Here is a 26627-nt window from a genome sequence, read left to right as displayed (position 1 = left end):
GGCGCACACGACTTCAAGTTTTGTTGCAAGTCCAAGCTTGGTGCTCTCTCGGACAGTCATAGCACCTTTCAAACATTCTTTGCACACTGTGCGGCTGAGCACGATGTTAAAGATGTTCATTTGAACGAGCGAAAAATGTTCGCCCTCACTTGTCACTGCAGGTGCAAGAGCCGGCTGCATCAGTTGAAATTTCTTCTGCGTCGGCGGCGTAGACTCGAGTTCAGCGCGAACGGCGTCACGACGTTTCGCATTCGCATCGATTTCTTCCTTCGTTAGGAAACGCGTACGCAGATGAAGCGACGGTCCACTCACGCTCGATGGCGGCACTGATTCAGACGAAGTGCTGGGTCCGGCGATATCAGAAGCACTCGGTGTCACGCTCGATGGCACCAATTCAGACGAAGTGCTGGGTCCGGCGATATCAGAAGCACTCGGTGTCACACTGGATGGCATCGATTCGGAGCACGTGTCGAGCCCGGCGATCTCGGAAACACTCGGTGCATTTGCGGCTCCAGCCACACTCGACGTGTCGGATTCTCGACTGGCGGCAGCCGACAACACAGTTCCATCGCTGCAAGCGTCTACGCAGTCGGCACCCGCAGCAGAATAGCGGAATTTCGATGATCGTACAAGCCGCATAGCGCGCCTCCGCGCACCAGACTTCCGCACTGACTTCGGCTTCGTTGCCGGCATCGCCCACAACAACAAAGACGAAAGGCACAGAACTAGTGCAAAAAGAAAAAAAAAAAAAACGAGAGAAAATGATCGAAAAGATAGCACAAGGCGAATAGCGGCTCGTAAGCAGACGTTTGTCGAAGCGGACGGAGCAGAGAGCAACAACGAAGCGAGCGCGCTGGACGCGCCATCGAGAGGAGCGACCGCCCCCGCTGCTGCACAGCAGCCAATGGCGGGCACGCTTTCTCCCGCGAGATATGAATGCGCTGCTCTAGCCAATCAGCGCTCCGCATCGCATCGCGGGAAAACGCCAACAGCGTCTCAACTGTGCTGCCGACGCCATTTTGCAAGGCGGCGAACGAGAGAGAAAGAATTCACGGTCAAAACAACACCAAGATGGCGCGGGACGACCACATGGTCCGGGAATGGCGCGCGCGCGAAGTTTGGTTTGATTTCGGGATTTGCGCCTGTTTTGGACGCCGCGGCGGCCTCGAAAATATTTTTTTTGCACTTTGCGGTTGAATTAGGTGCTGATAATTACAGAATAGGTAGTTTATGAGACATACAACCCAAAAATGTGGTTTTTCAAAAACCGATTTTTTCGCGATTTTTCGGTTTTCAAGGGCCGCGTCCCCCCTTAAAAACCGTATTCTTGTTTTGTCTGTTCCTAGCAGAAGAACACTTTTCGTCTAGCAACAACGCAGCTATCGCAAATAAAGAAAAACCAAATACTTGCACATCATGGGTTCGTTTCTATCACGTGTGGCAGTTCCCGGTTTCCAATTGGATGTCAAGGGATTTGTCTGCTAGGCAGCAGTGTGCGATCCGCCATTTTGTGACGAGGCCTAAGCGACGGCTGTGCGATCAGTGCGATGCCAGGCGGTCATCGAAAGTTCCATACTGCTCATTTATCGAAAAGCAGCGAAAACCGCGTCTGAGAGCATGCAGCGTCTTATCAGTGAAACCCTGTGCAGGTATGCAAGAGCTGAAATGCACTAATAATAAGAACTTTTTTTAGCAACATAGAACTTTTTAGCAACTTAGCCAGCAACGAAATAAGTGAGACAACTGTCACTTTTCTGATTAACATAGCTACTGTGATCACCACCTTAAGGGGAGACGCGGGTCGAAAAGTCGCGTTTTTTTTCCAAATTTCACCTTTTCTGTTTTTTGTTGCTTTATCATCTTTATACATTATATTTTGACATCTGAAAATATCACAGCGAAATAAGCATCAGAAGTCAGTGAAAAACGCGTCTGAGTGAGCGGCAGTGACGCGCGGCATCACGAAATTTACACAAAACGGGCTGCTGTTCGCGTGCTCGCGGGGCCGCGAAGAGAGCTGTCCGCCATATTGCGGCCGCTGGCTCGTGTAGAGTTGTCCTTACTCTCCACGATCCCGGTTCTTGAAGTCTCGTACGTTCACGAAAAATCTAAAAAAAAAGCAACAAAAACAGTCTTTTCCCGCCGTTTCAAACCGCGCGCCACTAACGCAGGGCCGCCATTGGCTGACAGCACCCGTGTTTTCTTGCCGTAGTTCGCTTCACTGTTTTCCGGAGTTATTTTTCGCTGTTTTCGTGCGATGGCAAGCCCGAAAAAGGCCGTTGCCGACCATCGGAAATACAGAAGTAAGAACAAGTTCAGAGGGAAGCGGCGGAGGACGTACAAGAAAGCCACCGCCAACGAAAATGTCCGCGACGGGCCAGCGGCCGGTAGGCCTAACATCGACCACGGCAACGTCGACCATGGCAACTGCGACGACGAGATCAACGCTGCAGTGAATTTTGTGAGTGCATCGCAGAAAAAGATCGCGTTATTCGAAAACGACGTCAGGCCGAATGCCGATCGTGCCGAAAGCGTAGTGCTGTGCGAGTTGGGTGCATTGACGGCCGTCGTCGCAGGCGCGGCATGCCCCGTTTGTCACGAGAGTAAACTCGCAGTTCGGGCACCGAATAAAAAGCGGAAAGGCCTTTCGGCGTTTCTGGAGCTACACTGCGAGAATGCGGAGTGCTCGGAGAGCATCCTTTCGTCCGCGTACTCGTCGAAGCGGGTCGCGTCAGATGGCGGCCGCGGTGCAAGCAGAAGCTACGACAGCGGGAGTTCGCGTGACGCCTTTGCCGTGAACCTGAAAGTGGTGCTTGCAGCGCGTGCCGTCGGTATCGGGCATGAGCAACTTTCACGATTTTGTGCAGTAGTTGGATTGCCAAACCCTATGCACCATAAGACCTTCCATGCTATCGGCAAAAAGATTCACAGTGCGGCAGTGAAGGCTGTCTGTGAAAACATGCAAAGGGCACGCAGCGTCACCAAAGAGGTGGCTGGTAACAGTGACGTGCCAGTCATGTTTGACGGCACATGGCAAAAAAGAGGCCACAAAAGCCACAATGGTGTGGGAACTGTAGTGTCCTTGGACACTGGTTTGTGCCTGGACTATGAAGTGCTTTCCAACTTCTGCCTGGCGTGCAGTTTGCATAACGACATGGGAGGCGATGAAGAAACATGGCAGGCGTTTCATCATCCCGTTTGTGAGAAGAATTGCGACTGTTCTTCGCATGCCATGGAGGCCGAAGCTGCAGTGCGCATTTGGCAGAGGACTGTGGACTATGAGACACCCCTGCGGTTCACCATCTTCCTAAGCGATGGAGACAGCAAGGCCTACAACGGGGTCTGTGATGCCAACGTGTACCCTGACACTCCAATTGAAAAAGAGGAGTGCACCAACCACGTGGCGAAACGTCTGGGCACCGGCCTGCGGAAGCTGCCAACGCCACTTCCACGAGGGGAGAAGCTGAAGGAGACCACCATCCAGAAGCTTCAAACTTACTTTCAGGTGGCCATTGTGAACAATCGGGGAAATGTCCACAAGATGTACACTGCCATATGGGCCTCATGTTTGCACTCGTGCTCAACAGACGGTGCTGGAAGTCACAAGTTCTGTCCTGCAGGCCCAGACTCGTGGTGCAAGCACCGACGTGCTGAGGCGCAGGGCCAGCCTGCACCGTGCCACACCCCCCTCCTGACCAAGGCCCAGGGTTTGGCAGTCCTCCCAATCTACAAGCGTCTCACAGATGCGAAGCTGCTTGCCCGGTGCCTCCACGGCAAGACACAGAACGCGGCCGAGTCCCTGAACAGCAAAATATGGCTGCTGTGTCCAAAGACCCGGTTTGCTTCCCGGACTGCTGTGGAAACAGCCACAGCCATTGCAGTCCTGTGGTTCAACCGGGGCCACGCGAGCTTTGAAAAGGTGCTGGAAGAGCTTGGGGTGCTTCCTTCGGAGGCCCTGGTTACCCTCAGCGACCGCCGAGACAGCATGCGCATGCACAAGATGAATGTGCGTCAGACCGCTGAGGCGAGGGCACACCGTCGCAGTGCAGCCAAGAGGGCCCGGGTGGAAGAGTCCTGCCGCACCAGCCGGGAAGGGAAAACCTACGGTGCTGGAGAGTTTTAGACAACTGATATTCCCTCTGGACATGTGTGTATGTGTTCAGCACAAGTTTCGTGCTACTGCGTTTTTCATTTTTGTAAATACAGACTTTCAAACTTTCAAACGCGTTTTTCTCATTTCGCAATTTTGGCCAATTTGCATTTTTTGCGGGAAGTGTTTCGGGCACTTAGAATGGTCATACGACGACGAAATTTGGCACACACATTGAGGAGAGTGCGTAGGGTGCCGATATCTACTTGAATCAGCACAACCTATCAGCTGTAAATATCTATTAATAAATTTAATGGTGGTCGAGTGGAAAAAAAAGGGTAGTTTGCTACACAGATGTTTTTTTCATAGTTTCAAAGTTGGAGCACAATTTCTAGCTAGATATCGGCACTCTATGGCTAATAGGGAGCAAAAGGAGCCATTGAACAACTCTCTGCATGAACATTTAGTATGCGCGAAAGTTCCCGGAAAACTTATCAAGTTTCACCATTACTTGAAACACAACTCCCAAACTATTGCAATTATGTAAAAACTGATTACAGATTTGGAATCAGGAGGAAAAACTGCATCAGTGGTCCAATTTCTGAAGCTCTAAGTTGAATAACAAAAAAAAAGTGCTTTCGAGGAGCGTCTCCCCTTAAGACTGCAGTGTAGACCTAATGCTGTCAACATCTCCAGTTTCCAACATTTTTTCTATGATATCTCGTATGCCGAAAATGGAATCGCTGTTGGCTGGCGATGAAGCGTCAAGTTCCCACTCTTTAAGTGGTCTTGAGTGGGATTCGTATGGTCATTAGTACCACATTATTGCTGAATTATCCTGAAAACATTTTTCCAGTTTCTCCCGGCTCAGTCGGGCGGTTAATGTGTATCTGACCAGCATGGTGAGTTTGCTGACTGGCATGGCCAGCAAACTGACCAGGTGCTGGTTCGCGGAACACAGGCCAGAACACATGGATAGACAAACAACGACGGCAAAGGCGAAGCATCCGAACGAGGCAACAGCATAGCACAGAGTGTACGAACGAGCCGAAGTTTGCGTGGTGAGCACCTATTGCTACATCAAGGCCTCTTGCGGAAGCCAGAATTTTCACTGCGTTTTGCGCGCCTGTCTCCCACAGCGAGAATGCAGCGCGCGTCACACTACCCCTTCTAGCCACCATAGTCGCACATTACAGCCGCGTTGTGCGATGCAAACAGCCGGCCTCCATGGCACGGAAGTAATAACTCGAGCGGTTGTGTTTGTCGATGTCTCAGCAAAAGCAGGAAAACGAAAAAAGCGCTCGCATCCAACTGCGCGGCGGAATGCTCGGAACCAATGGCAGGGCTTCGATCATACTACGTGACTTCGAAGGCCCACTCGCCACGCTAAAATGCAGTGGGAAAACAATTTTTCTGTTGTATCTTTAGTGTGAATGCCGCTCTGCTGAAGTGGGCGCTAGAAGAGAATTAGGCCTACATGCCCGTGAAAGTTCAAGAGCCGGCGATGCCGTAGAGTGAAGTGCCTTGTGTGCGAAAACCGGGTAATTTCGCACTTTCACGAGCCACCGTGAGTGCTTCAATTGTATTTTTCGATAACTTCTAGTTGATCTGAGCTTTGATTTTTTAATATATTAAGGAAAAACTTGGGGGAATACAAAACACAAGAAAACACAAAATTGACTTTTCCGTGAAAATCGCAGTTTTTCGACCCGCATCTCCCGTAAGGTCGAGGCTTGTCCGCTGTCACGTCGTAGCCAGTCGCACATGCTCAAGCGTGAAAGTGTTCACCTACAATTAATCATTAGTAATCAAACTAGCTGCATTAAAAAAAACTTTCCACGCAACAAGAGATGTAATAAAGTGCTGCTTGTTTGTTTCTATTTGATTTATAGAAAAGATAACCGCCTGGCATTACTATGGCGAATGGTGCAAGTGGTTCAAAAGTTCAGTTTGTGGCTCTTTAGACTGGATAGGTGTTGTCATTTAGTGGGCCCAGTTGAACGAAGCAGGCAGAATCATGGACTCTGAGATTGCAGAAAATTGATCAATCGCCGTTGTTGCTACAGTGACCCTCGCAATTTTCGCTCTGCTGCTACTGGTGCAGACGACAGCGTAGTAAAGGCAACATTGGGCACAGTAACAGTGACGTCTTAGTCTGCTTTCAGGCGTGGATTTGAAATGCGCTAGCGATGTGGACCATTAAAACGTGATTTATTTCAAAATAAGCACTTCTCTGGCACAAAACAAGCACTATGTTTCTAGACTTTTGTGTAATGCGCATAATGGAGGTGGTCCGAGATGTAGGCAGCGACTTTGCGCGATGGTGCTTTCTTTTGGTAACCCCACCTTTTGCATTCATTTTCTTGGCAACACGAGTTGTCTTTGGATGTTAAACTTTTTTTAACGCATCGTGTGCTTCGATTCCTAAACATGTGAGGCTGCATGCTCAACATATTTTGCGCATCTGCTGCCCTTGAAAAAGGGCTTAGTTATAGTGTGGTATCACCTATAGTGCGGATATTCGCGATTCCTGTGACCCATGTTATAAGCGGTCTATACTTTACATCAATACAATTCGGACTCTGCATTGCCTCATTCTCGATAAGACAATTATGACGCACGACCCTGCATGTGCTTCTTCAATCTAGAGAAAAGGAACTCTTTCATGTTGCTATTTCATAAGGATGTGCTTATGAGTCCTCTACAACTTTTTTTTTTTTCTGCAGTTTTATTTAGAAGTATACGAAAAATATTCTAGACATATTTGAAAAAAAAAATAATTCTATTTGCATTGGCTCTTCAATATTTGAACTTACTTTGCATCCAAAATATTGCTATTCACACAGCTCTACAAAAAAAATGCTTCGCTAATTGCATAAAAGTAATATAGTCTGCCAATGAATGGTCCCTTTTTTTTTTCGTTGCTTAGATAAATTTAGTGTGGGATATCCATTGACAGGAAAACACTGCTTTGATAAATCTAGCTTTCAAGTACCTAGAGGATAGAAATTCTTAGTTATAATCAGTTAGACCATGTTTGAGTCCAGTAGGGTTGAATCTACAGCTACAAAAAACAAACAAATTTGCCAGAGTAAATTTATATGTTAGTTGGAACTGAAGCTTTGCTATTTAGTGTTGGATATCCATTGTCAGGACAACACTGTTTTGATAAATCTAGCTTTCAAGTACCTAGAGGATAAAAATTCTACTTGGTTATAGTCAGTTAGACCATGTTTGAGTCCAGTAGGATTGAATCTACAGCTACAAAAAAAAAACAAACAAATTTGCCAGAGTAAATTCATATGCCAGTTGGAACTGAAGCGTTGCTGTTGTGAGCAACAATAAACTTGCATCAATGACAGCTTAACCAAACACCAGCCCACAATAGCACATGTTACTAAGATGCCATTCAGATGTCATTTCTAGGTCTAGGTATTCCTGCAAATTTACAATTTATGGGTAGTGAAGGGCTTGTGTTAATTGTTTTGGTGCACATTGGTATAGAGATCTAACTATGTCAGTCTTAATTAGTGTTGTCCAATACTTTTTGTGCATTCATAGGATTGACCATAACATTTATGTTAGCTACATCTGTAAGTTGTGATTTATTACATCAATGCCAATTATAATTTCATAGTTCAAGAAATCTCTCCATATTTCAATGCAGGCCATGGGATTGAATGGGCAGAAGTTGTTTGGAATCCCCATTGTGGTGCAGCCAACACAAGCAGAAAGAAACCGGGCTGCTGCACAAAGTGCTAGTACAAGCAACAGCACTTTACAACGAGGAAACGTTGGGCCAATGCGCCTCTATGTTGGCTCGTTGCATTTCAACATTACTGAAGAAATGCTCAAGGGCATTTTCGAACCATTTGGCAAAATAGACAAGATAGAGCTCATCAAGGATATGGAGACCAACCGCTCCAAGGGCTATGGTTTCATCACATTCCATGACTCGGAAGATGCAAAGAAGGCTTTGGAGCAGTTGAATGGCTTTGAACTAGCGGGCAGACCCATGAAAGTAGGCCATGTAACGGAACGCACAGATGTGTCTCAGGCACCCAGCTTCTTGGACAGTGAGGAGCTTGACCGAAGTGGCATTGACTTGGGTGCTACTGGACGTCTCCAGCTGATGGCCAAACTTGCGGAAGGTGAGCTACATGATTTCAGTGCTGCATATCACAAACCTGCATATATCGAAATATCGAACCTACAGATTTGCATAGATCGAACCTATGTAACGAATTATGGCATATGTTGAACAGTTATAAAAGCTTCTTGAAATATTTTTGATATGTAAAGTATTTATATATACAACTAACATAAAACATTTTGGGATCTCCTTTAGATTAAATATATCTGGGTTTAACTGTATTGCAGTGTCCTCAATCTGAAATAACAAGCCTTGCATGCATTAGTGCTGACATCAATATTTGTTGCTCCTCTTCCCTCTTTAGCAACTGTCTGAAGCTTACTTGAGTAGCTACTGCAGAAAAGTACAGTAGAACAGGTGCCACTATTCTGCTACTATGCTGGCTTGGAGAGTATATGTTGTTACAAGGTGAACATAAAAAGAAAATCTGCTCAAGAGCTTGATTCGAGCGCATTGCAATGTAGTCTGATCAAAATTGTCCAATCTTTTTTTTTTTTTCATGCACACTCTTCATCTAAATGAGGGGTTACAAACCCACCTCAGTCAGTGGGCTGTAGAACCTGCATGGGGTTTCGCAAGGGTTGAGGCAGTGTGGGTGGGGGGTCCACGCTCGAACACTGACGGTCTGGAGGCATGCGATCCTCCTTCCTGCTACCTATCGCTGCAGCTTGACCGGGGGACTCCTAGCCAACTTGCTGCCAGCAGCTCCAGAGGCTAGCGTGCGCAGGGAAAGCTCGGCTGAGAACTTGCCGTGGCCTCATCTGAGGTCACTCTATGGTACCAATGCAATGGAAACACGGTGACAAGTATATAAAATAACTGGTGACTTCCACTTTTCAGAAAGGGAGGTGCAAGCCACTGATCTGCCCATTTTTTTTTGCTCAGGAAATCATCACTGTTGTTATATTAAAGCCTTTTTTTCTCTATAGCATCAAGAAATGAGTAGGAGACTGCATACAGTTTAACCCCTTGTAAGAGGCAGGCTCTGGGGGAAAATTCTTGTCTTTGATATGAAATGTTTCTTATAAGCAGGGTACTACGTTTGCATTTTCTCATCAAGCCCTATTTTACTATAGGCACACTGATGTCTCTTACACCAGTTTGTCTCTTAAATTGGTGTTTTTTGTAAAGGGATTTGACTGTATTGCATTTCACGTGCATGTGTCATTGTGTCTCTCTCAGAAAGCTTGGCGGCATGATCACCCATCGGCAGAAAGATATGTGTATCTTATTCTTTGGTAGAAAAATGGAAATGGTTTGGGAAACATTTGTCTCAAATACACATGCCAGCCGTCATGGCACCTAAACATAATAAAATTTGTGCTTTTTTTTGTTGAAGGCATTATGAATCATGCTTTGATGTTAACAAAGATACTTCAAAATGTAGAAAGTTGTTGGATTATGCTGACGGCCACTCTTTTTCACTCTTAGCTCCAAGTCAGAATCACTGTAGCAGGAGTAATATTAATAAACTGTTCCTGATGTCACGCAGTTTATTTACGTATAGACCTACTGGAAGGCCGAGGAATGCCAGAAGAGCGAGGAACGCCAACAGGCCGAAAATACAAAAACAAACGCAAGCTCGGGTCGCGCGTGTGCACCAACGCTGTGGCTTGCCGTTTCTTGCTGCTTCGTCGTCGTTCGCATAGTTCCCTACACTAATAAAAAAATGCAAGCAACCAATAACATGATACTGCAGGTACTGATGCAGTTTTAAGACAGGCGCTAAAGTGTAGAAAAAAGAAGAAAAAGAAGATGGGTGCGCAAGTAAACACATGAGAAAAATTTAAGATGACATAATCCAAGACTAAAATGAAGAGGAAAACTAAACCGCTGATGCACTTCCTCCTGTTGCTCGGGGGAAAATAGACGAGGTTATAACAAAGCCTTTCTATTTTTTTGTTTATTATAACTTCAAGGAATAGAATGAATATTTGAAACTACAGCTTCTATGAATGATACACTGCCGAAAATATTGTAAAATTCTTCCACTGTTCGACTGATCCCGTGCATTAACTATGAGTCACAAAAAGAAAAACTTGAGCAGCCACACAAGTGAGTGGCTCGCCGTAAGGGTGGGATTACAGGTCTCGCTGTAGAAACTTAGCAAAAGGACAAACTTGGTTATATCGATCAGTGTGCCATCCATACGATTGTCAACCAAATATTTAAACTTTACTGTGTAAGGCGCTGGCAATCTGTTAGAATGTGATAGTGGTGTCACTTAAAGATGTGAATTCCTCATGCATGTTTCTTTGTGTCACCATGCCATCTACATTCACTGTTTTGTTTGTGGCATAACAGGGTGACAATATTAATTACTGGGGTTTAACGTCTGAAACCGGCAATATGATTAGGATGGACACCTTAGTGGATGCTTCGGAAATTTCAATCATCCGGGGAGTCTGTAGCGTGCACCTAAACGATAAATCTAAGCACACTAGCCTCAAGCATTTTTGACTTAATCGAATATAAGGTGTGGAGCCTCAAAAAAAAAATATATATAAGAATTCTGGTAGCATAGCATAAGTGCTTTGACTGTCGAGTGCATGAGTGACAAGAAAGCTAGGGTGTTTCACACAGACCTTTACTACTCTCACTGCTTCCTACAAGCAGAAGAAGTAATTAGCACGAGAAAATGGTCGGAAACAGCTACTTTACAATACAAAGCGTATGCAGCGAAGCGCACCTTGAAGAGTTGGCGCGCGGCGCGCTCATGCGGAGCGCGCTGTCCTCCCTGTATAGAAATGGCTTTATTGTACTTTCGGTGACAGCTCGGGCCGTAAAAGAAGGGAGTGAGCACGCTCCTTCAGACTGGCCGTGGCCTGAATGAAATAACAGCTAATTTTGGCATTAAAGGAGAGCCTTTCCAATGTCTTATTAGATGCGAAGCAGCTCTGTAACGTTGTCCCTCCGTCCGCACCACGCTCCCATGGCCACAGGTGTTGCGACGGTGCCAAGTAGGTCACGCCTTCTCTTGCAGTGCACGTGCGTTGACGTCACTCTCTCCCTAGCCTGTCTCCGCTCGCCGACATATGACATACTTAGGAAAATAACAGAAAAAAAATGGGGTAAAAATAATTCAAGATATGCAGTTTGAGGCTTCTATGTTGTAAAAAGGGCGTACAAGTTTCAAAAATTATTGTAAAGAAACTTCTTTCCCATAAAAAAGGTAGTTAGTGAAGGTGCAGCAGCATATGGGTTATCTTGTGCAGCTTGCCATCGCGAACGGAGTTTGTGTTCGAGTCCATGACACTTTGAAAAGCGAAGAATAAGAACAAAAAAAACAGCTTCTGGGCCTAATTTTTGAAGGAATCGGGCCTAGAAATAACTGAGGTATTGCAGTAGAGAATTTGAAGGAATGAGGCCTAAAAATAACTGAGGTATTACAGCAGAGATGAAGGCAAGGCAATTCAACATTTTCCATGTAGATGCTGATTCCAATTCACTTCATCATCACTTGATTTGGACTGAAGTTCCTTCACAAATCGTCTCTTTTCGTGTATGTTTGCCTCTCCAAAATACCGTATAAACCGGACTACAGTAAAAGCTCATTAATTCGAATTCCACGGGAACGCTGAGCAATTTCGAATTAAACAAAATTCGAAATAATGAAAGCGAGCAAAAATGGGTAGATTTCGGGGGTGGGGGCACAAAAAATATTTATTGGCCAAAAAAGTCGGTGATGACCATCTGCTTCTTTTCTCTGAATGCCACAGCTGCGGCTCTCTGTTCCAGCGCGCGGACGCGGCGCAGGGAGTCCTCTTCACTCTCTTCAAAGCTGAAGAAGAGACGCGCCACACTAAGTGCCTCCATTACCGCAGAAGCTGACGGGCGCAGGTGCTTCGTCATTTTCGTCTTCCTCACCTTCTGGCTCTTCAGCATCAGGCTGCGCACCGGCTACTTGAGCGATACAGTCGAATCCCGGCACAACGAAGTCCGCTTCAACGAAATTTCCGCCACAACGAAGGTTTTTCCATTCCCCGTCGATGTTTCATAGGGTATATTGCTTCGAAATTCCCTCCAATACGAACTACTTCACGGCAGCATTTCCACTTCAACGAAGTTTTTTGCGGGACAGGCACGAGCAAAATTATTCAAATTACAGCTTATTGAAATTCTCAAAAGTGTTTTAATGCCTTGACAAACCATGGACCTTAATAACATTAAAAAAAAACACACACACACACAAGATGTTGCTCAGAGCGTGCATACTGGGCGCGACGGTGACTCGCTGCGCAATGTAAACTACACAAAGCCGCCATACATACCGCGATAGTGATGGCGATGCAATCAATGCAACGTGCTCTCATGTAGATTCAGAAGAAACGCCGGAAACGTTTTGAATCGTGTCTGTGTACAAACAACACGCATTAATTAGATTTTTATAGTATTTTTAATCATTTTTATAACGTTTGTGAGAATGGTTTCAATGTCAGGAATTTCCAATTTATGTGTACGTACGTACGTACAAAATTGGAGATGGGAGGCAAATCCCGGTAGAGTGCGACGATGCGTTCGGACGACGGCTTCCGCTTCCGGCGGCTTGACTAGGGCTAGCTTCTTCACAACGATCGATCGCACACTTTGGTCATTGTTTGATTGTTTCCCGAAGGTGCAGTAACGCGATCAACGATGGCGCAGCCGGCGAAAAAGCGCAAGTTTTTGTCGCTCGAAGACAAGGCTCGCATCATCGCACAGGCTGAAGCTGGAAAGAAGAAGGCACTCATCGCTGAAGAGTTCGGGATTGCAGCGAGCTCTCTGTCAACTATATTGAAGAGCAAGGACGCGATAGGCAAAGCTCTAGCTTCAGGGACGTCCGCTAAGCATAAGAAGGTGACCCAGCCAGTGCACGAAGCCTTAGACAAGGCTGTTTACACCTGGTTCGTGGAGACGCAGGCCAAGAAAATTGCCCTTAGCGGCGATATTGTACGGCAGAAGGCGCTGGATTTTGCCTGCATGCTCGGCATTGATGATTTCAAGGCCAGCGTAGGTTGGCTAAACAGATTTAAATCCCGCCACAGCATCATCGGCAAAGTGTTGTGTGGTGAAGCCGCTTCGGCGGATAAAGACGGCGCCGCCGCATGGATGTCGGCCAGCCTTGGAAGCATCCTTAAGGACTACGCATCATCGGACATATACAATGCCAATGAGACCGGTCTATTCTACGAAATGTTACCGAACAAGACCCTGGATTTTAAGGGGCTGCGCTGTCAAGGAGGTAAACACAGCAAGAAAAGGATCACCGTGCTACTGTGCGCCAATATGGACGGATGAGATAAGCGACCGCTTTTGGTCATTGGCAAAAGCGCAAAACCGCGCTGCTTCAAAGGAAATCGGCGCCTTCCAGTGAAGTACGTGGCCAACAGCCGGGCGTGGATGACCCGTGCAATTTTTGGAGAGTGGGTCGAGGAATTCGGCCGGGACATGGGCAGGCAAGGCCGCAAGGTTTGTCTGCTTTTAGACAATTGTTTCGCACATTCCATTGAGGACACGGAGCTCGAGAACGTGCAGCTCAAGTTTTTGCCACCGAACTGCACGTCCATCATTCAACCCCTCGACCAAGGGGTCATCCAAAGCGTCAAGTGCGCGTACCGCAAGCGCCTTATCCAAAGGCTGATTTTGATCACTCGGTTGGGTCGCGAAACGAAAATCGACTTGTTCAGCGCGCTCCAAATGATCGCTGCTTCGTGGTGCGAGACGGGGAGCGCCGTAGTCGCGAACTGCTTTCGCCATGCCGGATTCGCAGTACAGTGCGCCGAGACTTTCGATTCTGTGATTGAAGCTTACGATGGCGACGCAGACCGCGATGAGGACAGGTTGCTGGACCAGGACGAAGAAATCGCAGTCGCTTGGGCAGACCTGCAGGAAATTGATGTGCCCGCCGACGTACATATCAGCGAGTTCTTGCAAGCCGACTCTTGCTTGGTGGTGCGCGAGGAAATGACGGACGCAGACATAATAAAGAGCGTCCAGGAAGATGGTGTTTCGTCGGACGATGATGACACAATCGCGCAACGTGATCCCGCACTACCACCGACTTCACAGGTGCTGGACGCATTCGATATCATCAGGCGTTGCATCGGGTCGCAGGACGACGATGAAGCAATGGCTCTACTGGCAGCGTGCGAAAGTCGTGTTGTGCCATCGCTTGGCAAGAAGCGGAAACAGGCGAAGTTGAGCGATTTTCGGCATTAAAACTTGTTCTTTTGCTTCAGCAAGTCCCGTGTCACGTATGTATTTCATCATATCGCGACAACGAATTTCCGCGATAACGAAATTTTGCGCCCGCCCCGTCAATTTCGTTGTAGCGGGATTCAACTGTAATGTTCTCATCAGTCAGGGCACTACACACCGATGCACCGGTGTCAACTTCAACATAATCGGCGAAACGTACGCCCCGAAGAGTGTTGCGCAATGCCAGTGGTATGAGCTCCTCAGCCCCATCCACGTCGACATCACAATTATCCTGCGCACTTCCAGCTGCAAATCCACTGTGGCGGAAACAGTTTGTGATTGTGGTCGCGGTCACCTGTTCCCATGCGCGCACCAACATGTGCATGGCAGTGACCAGCGTAATGATGAAGTCCTTCCTGTCGCCCGCGCACAAAATCATTCTCTCCAGCACGTGACGCCTATAAAAGCACTTAATGTTCCTTATCACGCCCTGGTCCATTGGCTGTAGGGCCGCAGTCGTATTTGCCGGAAGGAACACCAACTTAGTTGCTCTCAGCTCAACGCCGACTTTGTGCGCCGAACAGTTGTCGACGACAAGAAGAACGCGTCTGCCGCCTAGTTCCATTCGCCTGTCGAATTTCAGTAACCACCTCCTGAATAGGTCACCTGTCATCCAGGCTTTCTTGTTTACGGCGTACTCCGTCGGCAGTGAGCAAATGTTTTTGAAGCACTGTGGCTTGAGTGCTTTGCCAATCAAAAAAAGGGGGACCTTTTCCGTACCGGTCATATTTGCGGCGACCAGAACAGTGACACGCTCTTAGCTGCGTTTGCCGCCAGCACAGCTGTCTCCCTTGTAGGTGATCGTCTTGTCTGGCTGCAACTTGAAAAATAACGCTGTCTCGTCAGCGTTAAACACATCCTGTGGTGAGTAGCTCTCCAAGTACTGCTGCAGGGTGTCGCTTCTCTAAGTAGCGCATGTTTCGGCGTCCACTTCTATTGCCTCTCCGGATAACGTGTGGAATACGGGATTGTGCCACTCCCTAAAACGATGAAACCATCCCTCGGAGGCGACAAAGTCTTCAATGTCCAAGCGCAGGGCGAACTCGGCTGCCTTGGCCACGATGATAGGGCCACTCAATGCGATACTCTGGGCTCTCATTTCTTTAACCCAGATAATCAAAGCTGACTGCAGTTCCGGGAACTTCGCTGTCCTTGGCCTTTTTCGACTGGCGCCGAAATCCTCGGCTTCATAGGCGTTTTCAATGGCCGTCTTGTTGCAAATGTAGGTTGACAACGTGCTCGGAGGTATGCCGTGCTTCCTCGCAATTTCGTATTTGCTCGAGTTCCCTTGGTCAACCTTTCGCAAAATGTCCACCTTTTCCTTGACAGTCTTTGCGCAGTAGTTTCCCCGCGGCATCTTGCAACTTCGATGTAGAATAAGACGGCTTGACGGCGTGAACGAACAACGTGCGCCTAGGACTGCTAGGACTACTCCGCCGACTCCTCAGCGTCCCGTCGGTACCGCGTACAAGTGGCGCCAGGCGCTGAGATAGCGGGAGGGCCACGAAGAAAAAAAAAATTGCTCCCTGGATTTTGGAGGCCATACTTTGCTCCCCCTTTGCTCGAAGGCCACTTGAAGCTCGAAAAAACTGGTCGTGCCACGTATCGTTTGACCGCAAAAGCTTCCACAAGTGTTTGATGATGATGACGCTCGGCGGCGCGCGCTTCGAATTATCCGTAGAGGCAGCAATTTCTGTTCGAATCAACGAATGGTTCTACACATGGTCTCCTATGCACTGCGGACCGGACTGCGGCGACCATTTCGAATTATCCGAAATTTCGAATTAATGAGGTGTGAATTAACGAGCTTTCACTGTATAAGTCAAGTGGGAATGTAGGTAGACCCCCCCCAAGTTAGGTTACCGAAAAAGAACAAAAAGGAAAACAAACCAAAACTGCCATACCACATTTATTTGCGAATTAGGCGCACCGCACCCCGATCGTCGGAGCTCCCCTCAACCACCATCGCAACTGCTCCTATTCGTTCGACGAAGCACCGCTGTCTTCTGAAGACGAGAGTTTGTCGCTGGCCGCCTCCCACAGTGCGTCGTCTTCAGTGCCATCCAGCGAGTTTGCTGATGCAACATTCCTTGAAAGCATTTTCCACCATGAAATCCGGCAAGGAACGCCAGGCGGAAAGCACCCAGCCACAAACGGTCGCAAGCGGAGGCCTCTGTAGGCGGCCCGTAGGTGTCTTGGGGCTGTCGCCCGACATCCACTTTTGGTATTCGAGCCGCACTTGGTCCTTGAACGGCTTGTTTAGCACAACGTCGAGCGGCTGGAGGGTGGACGTCATACCACCTGGTATCACGGCGAGGTCCGTTTTCCTGTTGCCGAGTGCGCATTTCACTGCGTCGGTTAAGTCGCCACGAAAAGCATCCAACACCAGCATGCTGCGAAGACGCAGCAGTGCACCTGGCCGACGGTTTCACACCACTCTTATCCATTCGAGCATCATGGCCTTGTCCATGTATCCCTTTTTGTTGATGCGAACGACAACACCGGGCAGGAACACTTGCTTCGGCATTGTCTTGCGTTTGAAAATGATGAAATGCAGAAGCTTTCTACCATCTGCCGTGCATGCCAGCATGACGGTGAAGCGCGAGTGCTCGTTACCAGTAGACAACAGCTTCACATCCTTGGCGCCGCGCTTTGTCATCGTGGTCGACGAAGGCATGCCAAACCACACAGGGGTCTCATCGGCGTTGCCAATCTGCCCCATCATGTAGTCGTTCTGCTCCCTAAGCCGGTTCACAAAACGCTGAAAGTTTATGAGCTTGTCCTTGAACTCCTCTGGCAACTTTTCACAGATGGATGTGCGCCGCCGGAGAGAAAATCCTTTGCGTCGCATAAATCGACGCACCCAGAGGTCGGTGCATGGAACTCTTCTCTCGGGAGCCCAGATTCTTGAGCGAGTTCCATGGCTTCCTTGCGAATGGTATCCACTGTCACTGGCAGCGAGCGCGCACGAACTTTCCGCACAAAGTCCGCTAGCTTATCCTCCAGCTGCGGATGAACGGCACTTTGTCCACAAAACGACATTTTTCGAGGATTGCACATCTGCAGCTTCCCTTTCTGCGTCCTCCAATTGCGCACGCTTTTTTCCGATACACCAAAGCAGCTCTGAGCAGCCATATTCTCGTTCGCTTCTGCGAACACATCTAGTTTAAACGCAGCGGAGTACTGCCTCCTCGCACCGCTACTCGTTTTCAGTGAACGAAAAAGAAAAAGACCACTAAAAATGCAGCGCAATGTGAAGCGGAGCAAAAACTCGGAACAGATCGGAAGCAAATCCCGAACACAAAGAAAACAGACCGAGAGAAAAAACAAAAAAACAGCCTGTGATTGGCTTTGGATGCGGATATGGCCGCGTCCGGCTTCTCAAGCACATGCAAGCCACATGTTGCCAGACAGCGGCGCACTTTCGGCTAGACACCACTATATAAGATGAGGGGCGACTTTAGCTTATTATTTTATTGAAAATTTCTCGACTTATATTCTCGTTTATCAGTATGCAACCACACATATTTGTTGGTGTAGTCCCAGATCATGCTGGTCAGATGCGTAGTAAAATACAGATGGAAGAAATTGACGGTCTTGACGAAGCAGTGTACCCTACTCCTGGAGCGCACCTGCAACTTCAACGCCCGGGTTTCGTCTCAAAAGAATCTGCACACACTTGATAGATGCCGGCAAGGAATCATGTCTGTAAGAATTTGAGACCCTCAAAATGAGTAAAATTGCTGTGAGTACACACTTTGCTGCCCGTAACTACTAATTAAACATAATGTACGCCATGCATACAGCCGCACTCACTCACTTGATGCTGCGGCTTGACTTGGCGACATCCTCATCATCGGTGCTGAAAATCGATGTGCCAACCTTATCTCCAGGCTCACTGCTGCTGATTTCACCCTCAAAATGTGCTGTTGATGCACTCGATTCATGAGAAACTCGTCTTAGGAACGTCCACACTGGAAACCAATGCCAAGATCGACATGCTTATGCTGTTAACAACCCGTAACTTTAAGCGGCGAGGGAACACTTCCCTAAAGCAAAAAACAACCACCACATAGTAGATATCGCTGTGCATTTTCCCATTTTCTTACCTAGATGGCGTTAGGCGCCTGCAAACTCCACGAGCGCGCGAAACTTTAAACTTCATATGCATCGTTCAAATCGAACAATATGAATAGGTGTGGTGGCGAGAGTTAATTGATGAAAATCAATCAAAAGAGTCATTTATTTATGCCAATTTAATGAGCTCAGTTAATTTTTCAGAGGTCACATAAATTATGGGTCAATTCATGATTGATTTAATTGAGCATCTTCCTTGAAGAAGAGTTCATTTGAAGCTACAAATCTAAGAAGCTTTTATGCTCCATTTTTTTTTTTTTTTTTACGAAAACAAGTACAGATCTACGTTTGGCCATATAAGCTCGTACTGTGTGCTGATTTTTTTTTTTTTTTTTTTAGGTAATCCTAATCGTATGGACAAATTCCTCATATCCAGCAGGGGATGTCTTCATTCCTTCATTATGAATTACCACACTGGGCATGCAAGAACTGAAATCGAACTTAGTTGTAGATCCATATCAGTGTCATTTAATAGTAAAGAACAATCCTTAATTCTTTAATGTTATACCCATTTTGTGATTTCATAAAGGATTCTCGCCTTAGTCATCAATTGGATGCAGTGGTTTGCAGAAGCAGCAGAAGTGCAAAAGCTGCACCAATTGTGGCAATTTGATACATATTTCTTATTTTTATACTGAGCTGAGCCAAAACCATGAAATGTGGTAAGGTTGTGCCACACTGAGCTAAAATATTCAATCAGCCTCACAATTTGCTTAGTTGAGCTGATTTGAGCAATAAATAGAGGTGGTTTGCAGTTAATGCATCATTATCCAATCCAGACATGCAGGCCTTTTCCTGAATCCTGTGGCGGAAGAAAAAAAAAAAGACAGTAGTTCTGTCTTGTCACCCAGCCAATTTCCTTCCTTAATTACTTACACATGTGTGCACTGTATAATTACTGCATGTATCTCAGAGCTGTGTATGACATTTTCGTGGCCCTGAGATATGACCAAACAGTATGCCAGTTCTCTTTTGCAGAGCCTGTCAAATGATTTTATAGACATTGCTAATGGTGATGCGGACTTCATCATTGCTTGCTTGCACTGTAAGGTGATTCAGCTATTGCTTTGTGCATGAGTTAGCTAATATTGAATGAGTTTTATTCTCTTTTCTAATATTGAATTCCAATGGCAGAGTCGAGGCCAGGAGTGGAAGTGCTGCGCTGATTACGCCATTTTCCGCCAATCTGACCTGCTGCGCCAAACTTTGCCTAAATGGCAATTTGCGCGTGTAATGCCACATTTAATCTAGTTTTATCATAGGCCAAGCAACACGCGTGGGCTACACAAATGACACAACCGCATCCATATAAAATTAGTTCAGTCATGTCGAATTTCGGTTAATGAATGAATCTAGCGCCATGTGAACAGAATGCATTAATTTTGTGAAGGTGGCGTATGTGTTCATACCTCATTATGTGGCTCTGTATATATAATCAATGTTTTGACAGCAAATTTTGTTCGTGAAACGATAGCAGTGGTGTTCGAAAAATTTTGCTGCACTATTGCTGAGCGACTGCCAAGCACCGCACGTGCTCCGCAATAGAGACTGTCATACCATATAAACAGAAAAAAAATAATAAAAATTCATTTCATCAGCGACATGATGACTGGAATAGCAAAAATTTGTAATATTGTGACAGCAACGCCACACACGCTCCTTTATATTTTTTTATGCATCATTATGTGTATAACACTGCCTTGCGCAAAACGTGCCCAAATGACTGGAAACCATCTGGATGATCTTAGAAACTTTCAAGTTTGTTCTGGAATTTATGCTGCCGCTAGCGATAATGCTGGAATCTTCTATGGCACATGTATAAATGCCATTGCTCTATGTTCGGTGCCATCAGTCTACAGGTTGTATTGCTTGCTGAGTGACGTTTCATTTTCTGGGCTCACGTTCATCGAAATAAAAAGGTCATTCAATAAAACAATTGCTGCTGCTTTAGTCAACGTCACGACCCTGTGAGAATATGAAGGCTGACAGCTAACTCTTTTGGATCCCACATTGCGACACTCTACAAACGCTGGTCTAAGAGAATAAGTATGCGGCCGCTCCAGGGAGAAATGCTCTTATCGCACAATTTCTTCCTATTGGGAGCTCACGACGTAGAGCGGTTCACCAGCCGTGCGCTGATGCTAGCTGATAGTGTGGGTGCCAGCTATCGCAACCCTATGCTGCTCGAGCGACCCCCCCTTCTTTCACGTCATTTCATGCAGGTTCAAGAAAGGCAGCATGTTTCCTCTCTGCAGCATTCGACGTCATGTCAAACACATGGCAGAATGCTACCCCGCACGCCCCCCTGAGCTACAGAGATCGGCCGTTTCGTTTAATATCTGCTCGAGCAGCGCTGATCATCCCAGCTTGCGCAATTTTACACGCTGGTCAAATGTACGATGCACAGGTAATGTTACCAACTTGTAGTTCACGTGGAACATGGCAACGACGGCCATATAATGGTCCATATAATTCCTATCGTAATAAAAAAAGTTCTCTTTATTGACTAGAAATCACATCTAAATTTTCTTGTGGTTCTCATGTCGGCGGTGGCTCTTCAATGACCAAAACGTTTTTACGTTTATTTTTTATAGAGCCCTATTTGTTTATTATAAGATAACTCTTCTTATATTAGCTCACCTCTAGTCTTGAGTTGCTGTTCATGTTGGATGCGCCATTACATTTTGAAACATTTAAAATTAAATTTTTTCATTCGTCTGAGGTCCACAGTAGTAGCTGTCCGGAGCACCGCTTGAGTTTTTTCTTTGAGTTGCTGTGCTTTCAACTTTGATGTTGTAAGGTTTAATATATATCAATTTAGGGAAGTCTGGTCGCCTGATCAGCATTGCATGCTTAATAAAACTTAATTTTCTTGTGTTTATCAGAAAGCAGAAATTCTAATTAACAGTGATCTGTGACCCAAAAAATCTGCTCCAAAATTAAATTTTAGTGCTTCAAAACACACCTTTTGGTGCTCCAGAGCTGCTCCAAAACTCCCTTTTTACAGCTCCAAAGCTTCTCCGAAACCACATTATTTATGCTCTCAAAGCTGCTACAAAAGACTGAAGACCGCTTCTATTCTTGTGGAGCAGCCGACGGAGTAGTGATTAGTGATCATCGTCATAAAAGGTGTACACATATCTGTTCACGAAAGTATCAAATTTTCGTGCCACGACCACAAACGTAGGATTGGCAAACAAATCCTTTTTGCTTCTCTTCGTTCTTCTAAATGTCAAAAATTTGAAGGACACATTGTAAATTACAAAGTGTGGTAAAGTTTCATCAGTGAAAGCCTGGGACCATTTGACTGACTATGCCATGTTTTTTTATGCACGTATAGTGTTTGGGGGATAGTGTATTTTGGGGGATAGTGTATAGTGTATTGGGGGATCCTCATTCTTGAGGCGCTTCTCTGAACTGCTTGCTGTGGAATCACTTGATGGTGCGCCTGCCCTTCTCCTTTGAAAGCCAGCCGTGCTAGCTGATTTTCACTCAAACTGCAAGGACTGTTTGTCTGCGAATATAAGCACTACGAATATTATTTTTTCACAAATGACCATTAGCAACAATGTCACAATATCGAATGAAATTTGTGAGGACATTGAAGTTTTTGTAATGAAACAAGCGACGCAATTGTGGGTCTTCATCATGACAAAGGCAGAGTTTTCTAGGTTCGAACAGGAATGCGCAGACATGAGCATAAGACATTAAAGGCTTTTGACTTAATACAGCTTACACTGGCATCTCATCCTTTTCTGCCTGCTGAATTTTTTTACCTTACCCATTTTTCAACCCATTGAATTTGCCACATTTTAGAACTTTTGGAATGAGGTCCGGTATTCATACTTCTGCTTTTTCTCAAAGGCCTTCTAAACCACCTCGATTCATATTTTTGTTTCAAAACATTGTTAGCTTTTGTTTACAATGGCTCCACGCTTTTGGTCTGCCTGATGTTGTTTTCGTACTTTTCCTGCGTGTGCTTAAAACGTACCATGGGGGCACACCAGTCTTATATGTTTTAGATTGATGAGAGCCACCAAATTCGTGGCACTCTTGCTGGTGCACCACTTGTGGCATGACCGATGGGCAGGACAAACACTGCACGTTGCTGTCACTGTCAACAGGAACATTTGGCCAGACAATCTTACCAACATAATGCTCACCAAGAGTGCCCTCGCCTGTGCGCAGGCACCGGAGCAGCCTCGGCACTGCAATGGTACAACTCGCGTTGGAACTGCTAATTGTCATTAAGTGTATCCGTGAAGGTTGAATAAATCTTCAGAGTGACGTTACTTGTAAGGTATTTCAGGGGAGCTCTAATACAGTGCTGTTTAGTGTCGAATGAGGTCTTGAAGCTAGAAATTCGATGGAAACAAATGCATGCTGCTTCAGCTGTGAGATATGTTTTCACGATAAAAGCATGCTTCTTTTTTCCTGAAGCATATAGTGAAAATTTGTTGGTGATACAGAGTCCTTCAAGGGCTCTGGGATGGATCTTAACATGTCGCAGGAAAGTTGTGGTTGCAAATATTGACAGCGTATACAAAATCTTTCAGGATATACATCTGGCATTTGTATACGAAGACATTTTATTATTGCCTCGTATTTGTGAAACCAAGAGTCAGTTTGAATGAATTATTGCCAAGAATTGGGTTAATTCTGAGGATCAAGAAATACTTCACTTGGCTTCCTCCTCGTTTTCGTGTTTTTGCGTTTATAATTCACTAAGGCGCCGAACCACATTTAACGTTTTGTCGCTTATGCAATGTAGTTTTCCAGTCTTTCTTTACTCTGCTGTGTTGTTTACTCATGCTGTGTTTTCTATGACCTTCTTGATTGTTTTCATTGTTAAGGCAAAAGCCCGAGATGCCTCATCAAACGGGAGCATTGGCTGACTGTTTCCTGCGCTGGTGACATCAACATGGGATGCAAAAGAAAAAAAAAAATTGTTCTCATGACACATTGATCAAAAAATAACATTTCATGCTTTGAAAGCTTGTGCAAGTTTTGTGCAGTTTTCTGGTTCAGTCTCTCTTGAGCTGTCACTCCAGCAAGCTTCAAATGAACCTTTTCCAACCACGCGAGCGTCGCCAACAGGCACGCTAATGCTCATGGGAGGTGTGCGCGCGCCACAGCAGATGCCGCGCCGAGTGCGCGGGCCTTTTGCTTCAACTACCTATTTGTGCCATGCCAGCGCCTTTTAGATCAAGTGAATTTTGCAAGGTATGACATATTACCGTATTTACTCGCATAATCCTGGCACTTTTTTTTGCCGGAAAACCGGTGAAAAGTTGGGGGGTGTGAGAATTACGCGGGGAAAACTTTCTACGAAAACGTACAGAGCGAAAAAGGAAACGAAGTGGCCGCAAATCGGGATTCTCACACCAACAACTAACAGCAAGCTTGAAGAAGTACTAATTAAAACTTACCTCAACAATAAAAGCAGAGGTTCAACACTAGACAAGATTTAATTGAGGCACAAAAAGTGGAAGCAAATAGTCGAGAATTACAATACCATACGCAAAGCTTGCAGACGTTGCGGGCATTGCGGTAGCGTTCGTCGCTCAACAGGAGCCCTCAAAAGGTAAGCGTGGGACGTCAGTATTGGGCTGATGGCTATTTAACAGAATTGTCAGCAGTTTCCTTCTTAAGAAATAAAGTTTACCATCAATCCCAAGGGCCTACCGGCGGCCCTGTTGCCGTTCTTTAGTGCATTATCTACCACTTGCAACTTGAAAGCAGCCATACAGCTTCAGTATCGCCTCATAACTTGACAAGGTTACCGACGCAACATACAAAACACACCGCAACGCGCACAGGCCACTTTGGCTTGGCTTGAGTTAGATTGAATCGCTGTGCAATAGTACGCTTGATGCTTAAGAGATGGCGTTAGATGACGTGCGCTATCATCATCAGTGGCTGGAAAGAGCAGACGACATTATTGCAGCAGTTTTCGGGGGTGCGATAATTACTCGAGGAAAAAAAAGAAATCGTATTTTTGTTGGGCGATGTAGGGGGTGCGAGAATTGTACGAGTGCGAGGATTACGCGAGTAAATACGGTATGTACAGTCAAACTTCTTTATAAGAGACATTCAAGTATGAGACACCAATACGCTGCGCATAGCTGCCAACCTGGCAACACAGAAATTCATGAAACCTCCGAGTGGAAAGGGGGGAGGGGGGTACAGACTTTTTTTTTAATTTGTAGCTGTGATGGATTTGTCTTTAGCGACAAGCATAATCATGTTTTGTCGCCATAAGTCAAATTGACGCGTTAAATTATTTTCTCCCAATTTCGGCACCAAAAGAACAGGGAAGAAAAATATCGCAAAAAAAGAGTGGGGTGGGAAGAGGGGCAAATGCAAGCACAAATTCTGGCGTTGCGGCAGGGTCGGGGGTTCAGCGACGACCATGGGCTGGTTATAGGTACGTTTTGGTCACTTATGGTCGCCCATTCGCACTGTGAATTTTACGGTGTTCAGTGGATACGTTGGGCAATGTAAGAACAAACATCAAAATGCTTTGCTTTTTCAACAAGTACGCAACATACGTTCAGAATTTGATATACCTGGTATGGTAAAACACTGTGGTAATACATAGCAGTAACAATATGCACTCTTTTTAATGACTCTTCGGTTGACCACCTCATAAATGTCCTTAGGCAATATAATAGTAAAAGTATGGGTCAGGATCGGAGAGCAATATGATTCAACGATGATAATTAGTCCAGTCTTCCCCATACAGGTCACCAGAGGAAAGGAGGAATACTTGAATGCGTCTATGTTTCTTTAAATCGAGGTATTCAGCACAGAGACAAAACGGGCCGTAAAGAAAAAAAATAATACTGCCACAGATGAATTGATGCCTCCTTACAATTACCTATCAGGGAAATGCAGCAGTTGCCTTGCTTGTATTTGCAAATATGACCAAAATAAATGCAGTAAGAGAAATAAATACTCTCTTTCAGTTCAGCCAGAAGATCCTGGCAGTGATTCTTGCTTGTAGGCGAAAAAAAAAAAAAAAACATACGCACGCTGGAATCTCGTCTGCTCTGCTGTATGCCATGGTCTCAGCCGCCGCCTAATCCTCACTCAATGTGCCCTTTCACGGTAGCCGGGCACGCGCGGCAATACTCCTTGGTTTTGCTGGGGAGCGTAGCAATTGCAACGGCTGAAGAGAAACGCGATGCGTGCCCGACATCTCGGAGGCCATAACCAGACATACGGCGAAACCTGTGTGGTGACATGCCACGATATTTCGCAGCGACACCGACAGCCGCATACGCAATAATCTGCCCTACGCGGGGACGCCACCCCACCCCGCGGATGTGCACAAAGCTCTCCCATAGAGTTACGGCAGAGCTGCATGACCAAAATTTGTCGCGACAAGTTCCAGTCTGACGCATTTTCTGCGTGCTCAATGAGCTTAGTTTTGGTATTGCCTGTGCCCTGATGCAGCCCTGATGCGAGTTCTTATGGGTTGCGAGTTCCCCCTGTTCCCAAAGCTCAAGAGAACCCTGGAAGGTCACCATTTCAACGGTGTTCACATCATCCAATAGGCTGTCACAGAGCCTCTGAAAGAGTTCACGGTGGCCAACTTTGAGGAAACCTTTGCAGCTTGAGAATGATGGCATTGTAAGGCATGTTTCTATGCCCAGTGAGATTAAAGGGTCTTAGTAATATGAACCAATCAGATCAATATATATATTATACATGTGTCATTCCAACAATGTCTTGTTATGGTAATTCTTAATACATTCTTATTACATGCCACAAAACCTGTATCTTTGAGGAAATGCACTTTCATGGCAAGTGCGTTTAAACTATGCCAGTACAGTGTTAGCAAGTATGTGAAAAAGGTAACTTATTTTACAATAAATTCTTCCAAAAGCACAGTTTTTCATTTCTAAACCTTTAAGTCATAGTAACAGAGTCATGGCTGCATGTCCTCTTACTCTGTTTTGTAATCCATGAAAATGGGGCAGAGGTTTTCATACAGCTGGGCTTTAG

At 46.0% G+C, this 26627-nt stretch overlaps 1 protein-coding gene across 4 annotated transcripts in view; it reads left to right on the top strand.

Annotated features, from left to right (window-relative positions):
- Positions 1 to 26627, top strand: part of Caper (RNA-binding protein 39-like protein Caper) — an 87394-nt gene that overhangs the window by 51966 nt on the left and 8801 nt on the right. Inside the window, exons 8-10 of one of the 4 annotated variants that reach the window (XM_075877233.1) lie at positions 7758 to 8241; positions 20840 to 21024; positions 26076 to 26096. In XM_075877233.1, the coding sequence (XP_075733348.1) occupies positions 7758 to 8241; positions 20840 to 21024; positions 26076 to 26081 (675 nt within the window). In that variant the 3' untranslated portion in view covers positions 26082 to 26096. Of the gene's footprint in view, positions 1 to 7757; positions 8242 to 20839; positions 24330 to 26075; positions 26253 to 26627 lie in introns of those variants that run through there. The other 3 variants (XR_012886877.1, XM_075877232.1, XM_037427326.2) reach the window with 3 other exon arrangements.

This window comes from Rhipicephalus microplus, chromosome X (assembly GCF_043290135.1).
Source record: "Rhipicephalus microplus isolate Deutch F79 chromosome X, USDA_Rmic, whole genome shotgun sequence".
Classification (NCBI taxonomy): Eukaryota; Metazoa; Arthropoda; class Arachnida; order Ixodida; family Ixodidae; genus Rhipicephalus; species Rhipicephalus microplus.
This window is presented reverse-complemented; position numbering and strand designations above follow the sequence as displayed.